Source organism: Physcomitrium patens, chromosome 14 (assembly GCF_059467195.1).
Source record: "Physcomitrium patens ecotype Gransden chromosome 14, ASM5946719v1, whole genome shotgun sequence".
NCBI classification, from domain to species: Eukaryota; Viridiplantae; Streptophyta; class Bryopsida; order Funariales; family Funariaceae; genus Physcomitrium; species Physcomitrium patens.
In genome coordinates, this window is record NC_143423.1 from 17,046,680 (window position 1) to 17,053,490 (window position 6,811).

The 6,811-nt window shown below is 44.8% G+C and overlaps 1 protein-coding gene across 1 annotated transcript; it reads right to left on the reverse strand.

The window, feature by feature from the left end:
* Positions 1-300: 300 nt before the first annotated feature.
* LOC112291273 (uncharacterized) lies at positions 301-5,081 on the reverse strand. The gene is made up of 7 exons (XM_024538444.3): positions 4,130-5,081; positions 3,458-3,689; positions 2,636-2,712; positions 2,276-2,318; positions 1,994-2,054; positions 1,792-1,861; positions 301-1,656 (listed from the first exon to the last, which is right to left on the reverse strand). The coding sequence occupies exons 2-7, from the start codon at positions 3,684-3,686 to the stop codon at positions 727-729; spliced, it is 1,410 nt and encodes a 469-aa protein (XP_024394212.1). The 5' UTR covers positions 3,687-3,689; positions 4,130-5,081; the 3' UTR covers positions 301-726.
* Positions 5,082-6,811: the final 1,730 nt, after the last annotated feature.

Below are 6,811 nucleotides of genomic sequence, written 5' to 3' on the forward strand. Positions count from 1 at the left end.
AAAATTTCTTCTTCGAATCTAGAAGATGCGACTCAAGAGAATTACTTGGTACTGACAGTAACGTTGGCAGGTACAGAATCTTGTGGAGAAAACATACGTCAACCATCCTTATTGAACACAGAGCTACGTGGTTCACTACTACTTGGACATGAATGATGTTGGTGTCCTGTTCATGATATAGTGGATGATCTTGAACACCCTTGTTAGTAGAATGGAATGCAGTGGTGGTCTTGAGTCTATTTGGAATTGTATTAACATCGAAGATTGGATTGGATTATATAGTAGAAATACAAACGGATCAATTGCTAATTCACCAAACTCTTCGAGAGGATTTGCGTTGCGCATTATGAGAATTGAAGACTTGGGGGCCTCTAAGATGCTGTCATATATCAGGTTACATAATTCTTGTAAATGCGTCTCACATAGCTAGCCAGCGTTTGGTGCCCCCAGGACATGTACAATTTAGAAAATTATCTTTTTGAAAAGAGGAATCTGCTTCCAGATTTCTTCACTTGATCTGCCACTTCCAATGACTAAAAAGGGTTCAGAAAAGATGAAAGGTACAAGAATCAAACAGGTAATCGCCCACAACACAAGAAGAAGAAAAAGAACCCTACAGCTACTTTGTACTTTGGGCAGATAAAGCTCAAAATAGTCAACCATATCCATCTCTCTTCCGCTTAACCTCTGAGTGTCCCATTTCCCTGCCGGGGTTCTCAGCTCTCCTTAACCATCCTGGTTGAATAAGTGACCTCCACTGCCAACGTGCTCCCACTGTTCATACATGCCAACCTGTGGCAAGGGTGCAGGGCCTCCATCTCCTCGGCCACGCTCAGATGTGGGTAACGTGGCTTCTTTGTCGTTGGTAAGAAATGAGCCTGTGTCTAGTTCACCTGAAAGCTTTGGTGGTTGACGTGTACTGCCAGATGTACTACTGTCAGGCGGAGGCTGTGCTCCAGTACCTTGTACTTGTGAAGGCATAGAAGTATCTGCATCGTTTGCTGGAAGAAAAGATTGGGTATTAAAAACCCCCTCAAGAGACTGCTGCTGCGAATAGGCTTGCTGACTTAGAGGAGGCGCCTGAGTAAACGACCCTCCACCCTGACGAGGAGAAAAAGTACTACCAGAGGCAAAGTCGGACTGATTGGAGTGAAACACTCCACAACTCCCTTGGATATGTCCTGGTTGCATGAATGGTCCTCCTGGTTGGGTAACCCCTGAGACCTGTTGAGTCTCTAATTGTCCAGTCACAGGTTGGCCTGCTCCATCCTCCATTCGAGTCCGCTTGGAAGCACCCTGAACTGACGAGCCTTCAAGCACAGGCGGATTAGTGAACGTCTCATAGCCATACTGGGTCTGGGAAGGCTGCTGAGAGGTAAGGATGGTCGCCTGAGTTAGTCCCAAACTGCTGCTAGACACTGGCGCAGTTGGTACACTGTTTGAAGTAGGGGCCTCATTTGTTAAGGGTAACGCTGGCTTGGTTTCAACGACCGAACCAGTCTGTCCTTGGGTCGCCTCCGTTGTTGTGGGCGCTGTTGTTGTGTCAGCAGTGGTACTTGCACCATTATTGAGAGCACCAACTCTTTGCTGCTCTTCAATGATCTTTTGTAAATACTTCCCTTGTGCTTCAATTCGTAGCTGCAGATGTCGTTGCACCTATACATGAAATTAAAGCCAGTCAATAGAATCCAAGGTGATCCCTAGCATACTATCATTCCACATCTACCACTCCATGGAGTAAGAAATATCCTAGAGTGCAACTTCTGATAGTGGTTAGGGTGTAAAACAAACCTCTAGTTGCTCATGCAGCCGCTTCTGAACTTCCATTTGCATACGCAAGGCCTCAGTGATTTGTATTCCCCTGAAAGAGTAGAAAATTTGATTAGCCATCCATCAAGACATGATCAAATACTGAATTAAGTGTATAGCACTCTCAGTTACTACTCTCAATACTTGAACTTAACATGACAAGACAAAAGTTTCGAGATCTTACGAGGTTGCATCCAGGGCTGGCAGCAGATCTGCTTGATTTTTCTTCTTGTCTGACTTACCCCCTTCAACGCCCATAATTACCTCATTGTCAATCCCATCAAAATGATTTCCAAATTTAAATCGCAACCATTGCACATTTACCACACATGCTAAACACGAAGCAACATCGACCTCAAAATCATGAATCTCCCATCACCAGTCAGCACTTGTTTTGCTGATGAGAATTGATCCAATAAACATAAAAGCTCATTTTCAACAGAGTAAACAAAAGAATAAATCTCACCATCTGACAAGGACTCAGGAATATACTTTGCCAAACGATACTTCTGCAGACAGAAAAATGCGCATAATCTTAGCAGACCTCACAGCACTGGCGATTAACAAATATAATAAACCCGTCAAGCATCTTTACAGGAATCACACTGACTCCTATCCATACGTTATCGTCGATCAAAAAACATCAGACTAGCACCCTGTCGAAACAGCCATGAAGAAAATACACACGTTCACACTAACAGTTCATTCTCAACTAGCTGGTGCAGCTATAAATATCACAAAAAAACTCACACGATACAGTGAGATTAATGTGCTTAAATTCACAAAAGGGTAAGACAACAGTAGGAACTGGAAAGATTAGCAATACCTGCAAGTGACTTTTCACGTGATAAATTGTAAGACCTTGAACTCCCATGACTCTTAAGACGCCTTTAGGAGTAGCCCCTGACAGATGATCCATACCACGAAATGATCAGATATCCAGCAAAATCTGAATGTTTCAATAGAGCAAGTAGTTAAAAAAGACAAAAAAACAAAAAAGTAGAAGATATCTTATCTCAAAGCAATGGAAGTCACTGACAAATCGGACACTTCTTTAAAAACTTGGGCATTACTGCTATGATAAAAAGCAAAAGGAAGTGATAAACAAACGTGATAGCCACACAACAGACGGGATGCATACTACACTATAGTCGAATACATCCGGGATCAAGAAGAGCCTACACCTCAGTAGGAGGGTAAAGAAAACTCATTAAAACCCAGAAGATCATGGCTCTTCTACAAAACAACTAGCATTCTTCGCCCCTTATCCCAGATAAGCAGGGAGAGGACCCGACTCGGAAAGATAATAAAAAGTCACAAAACAACACTATGGTTGAAAATTTTAAACATTGCATTAGCCGAAATAAGAAGCCAGCTCATCATCCGACTAGATGAGACTCATATTGTGCAGAAGGATTCACATGGATTGGGCTTCTACTACATGCACAGCCAGGAGGCAAAAAAGAGAAATTACGAAGGTTACGGGAAGCGCAGAGCTTAAGGACCACGTGTAGTAAGAATCCAGTCTGGAGTAAAGCGAAAATGGAATATTTTAGCATATACTACTAACATTGCCACGACACCTATTTGCCTCTCCACCTCCGCTCCGAATCAATCCAACTGTTTGCTGGGCTGAAAGAGAGCTTACGATCGGGGCCGCCCAATTGGGTGACGGCATCCACAAACCGGTCATGGAGCTCAGGAGTCCAGCGCAATCGCTGCTTGGCTGCTGAGCCACCACCTCCTGAGCCCCCACCAGGACTGCCGGCCGAATTGGTGGAGGCTCCGGCTGCACTTGATCCTCGAGGCTCTGGCGCCTGACTTGCAGACCTCTGGGGCATTAAGCTGGTAGTTGAAAACTTCTTATTCTGATACATGATCTGTTCAGACAAAATTTGGTTGCAACTGAGATGCATTAGCGTAAGTTATACCATAACAACGGTTCCCTGGCTAATAAAACAATAGACCAATAAGTGATTGCATACCAAATTAATCGGTTCGTTACAAAGCTGAGAATCAACTCATTACGGACATATGCTAACACCAAAATTATAGCACCCCTAAGAATTAAAAAAAACGAAGAGAGTATGGTCTGGATTCGGAACCAGCACTGGACTTCTACACCAGTACGTTTCAAACTTCGGTGCGGAAGCTGCTTTGTAAAAGAGGGCTGACATTTGACCTAAAATGCTATCAACCAGAGAGCAAACTGGAATATTCAATCTGGCGGCACGAATTGACCACTCTGTCTCAAGAAATGGCACGCGTGTAAGTTTACATAGAAAGATGAAGGCGATGCTAGCAGGGTCTTGGAACCAACCTACGCAGATTGTCTTCACGCAGCACAAACTTCGCAGCATGGGCAACACCAAGATGTGTCACAACCCTGTCCTGAAAGGAAAGAAGCCACGAGGCTCGAGAAAGTCCTTGCTTTCGTCCAACCTTAATTCACCTGGAAACGAGGATTCCCACCAGGAAACGCACGTACCACTCACTCCGCAACCATGCCCCTCATATATGATCCATAGCCTGAAACACGTATTTCCAAGCTAATAAAACCTTGCACCTTATCCTTGTGACCATCGAACTCTCCCACGCCTCTCACTCTTTCGCCAGAGCTCAAATCCCCCGATATTTCGAGTCCAATCACCAACACCCCGAACGGTAGCTCACAATGCAACCCTCACCGGCCACCAGACACCCAGCATTCGAGTGCATCCGATAAAAACTCCTACTCAACCAATCCTCGACACTCAGCGTAACCAATCCACCTCCGCCACTTCTCTGGAACCCTGGGAATTCACATCCGCCGCCCACCAGGTCCTACCAATGGAACCGATACCCCCCCAATCCCGAATTTCAGCTGTGAATGCCGTGCGCTCATCAACACCGAAACCCTAGATGCACCAAGAAGAAGAAGAAGAAAGACGAGGGAAGCCAGCAAGAGCAGCTGATGACGCTGCTAGCAGCAGTAATCTCCACGGGTTAGTTTATCGCCTGAATGACGACATGATGGAGGCGATGATTGCACATGGGCAGGACCAGAGCAGCAGCAGCACCAACCCCCTCGCCTCCGCGCTCCCCACAATCCCGCTGGGACCGGATTCCTTTTAGACTGGGCTGGAAGATGGAAGGCAAAAACAAAATCAAAACAGGCACACCAAGACTGCCTGCCTGCCTGCCGGAGCAGCTGCCCCCACACGCTCCTCCGCCACCGCACTCTCTCTCGTTCTCTCTCGCTCGCTGTTGACTGCCTTCCCCTTCCCTTCCTCCACTTCTCTTTCCCTTTCCTTTCCTTCCCGCAGCTTGCTTACCCCTTCTCGCGTCGTCTTGGATGATGTTGTTGTTGTCGTTGTTGTCGCTAGCTGCAAGCTCCCCCTCCCTCGGCCTGGCCTCGTCGTCGCCGCTTGTCCTCCGCTCGTCGCCCTGTTCCTCTGCCCCCTCGCCGCTCCACCCGGCCCGACCTGGACCCCAGCCTGGTCTGCCCATACCGGCCGGAAGGGCCTGGTACCAGAGGTGCTGCTGCTGCAGAGGTCCGGACCAGAGCTCAAGCAGCAACGGGTAGGTGGATAGGTGGGTAGGTGGGTGGGAAGAAGGGGAGGGGTGTGCTGACAGTGTCGCCGGCTGGGTACTTCCAAATATTGTTACCGCCTCTCTCTCAGTCATTATGAGGAGGGAGGAGGGAGGATGTTTACTCTGGATAGTTACATCGGGAACGGGGGGAAAGGAGGCAAGGGAGTATATGTATTCCCATGGTGTATACTATACACATATACATACAGCCCTGGTCCTTGTGTTGTTCCTCGCCCAACAGCATGCACTGACACTCTCACTCCAGATGGGATGATGTGAAGGGGGAGGGGGATTGATGGCTGCTTTCCATCACTAACTGCCTTTTTCACAAAAGGGTACTTCTCTGTACTCTCTCGAATATATATATATATATATATATTAAAAAAAAACACACACACACACACATTAAAGGAAGTGAAAACTCGATAATAAAGTATATATATATATATATATATGGATATATCGCACCATGACTGGGTGGTGTGCCTCGTGTGTCGCATCATACCACCCCTTAATTAATTAATCAAGAGGATATTATTCTGTATTCAAATTTGACGTATTGAATTTCGATATAAATTGGGTTTTTAAGTGCATCATGTGCTCTCATACCAGAGCAATAAATTTAAAAGTAAACAAACAAAAAAATAAAATAAATAAAGATTGGTGGTATTTTGAACGACATGTCTGTTATCATGCTTGACAGAGACATTACGGCAGTTCATTTTTGTGCTTCTTAATACGTTGGGTCATGATTGGATTGTGCATACATTAGTTGATAGAGCATTTGGCAAATTTAACTAAAAATGCATGGTTATGAATATAAACTAAAACTGTGTGTGTATTATGCATTGTTGCAGTTTTCATAAATATTTTATTATCTCCTTGATGCAACTTTTATAAAGGATTCAGTATGGCTGTCTCATGCTTACTTGAAACAGGAGTCTCGGAATTTGAAGTAATCAGCAAAGAAGATCCTGCAAGCTCCTCCACATCAGTACAAAAAGTCCTCCTGAGCTAGTGCCAATGCACACATTGCGATCTATGATAATTTTTTGTCCAATCTCAGTAGAATAGCAAGATGTGTTTGCAAATATCTTCAAACAATACAATTTGTAATGACAAGGACATATATTTAGGGTGGGACAGTTTAGGGTTTTGTTTTGGGTCGCAAGTCCTCAGTTTTAATAGAGGTGGGTATGTAAGCAAATATTTATTAGTTAGTACTAGCATACACATTAAGAAAGGAGTTGATGGCTTTGCCAGCATCATATGCAGTGACACTAAAAACCTAGTTGGTACATGCCCCAATATCACTCTTGGTATTAAAAGAAAAAAAGAGATCGGAGAAGGAAATTTGAGATGATAGAATGAAGCCGAAATTGGTTGAATCAACAATACAAATGGACAAATTTGCAGATATATATTCCAC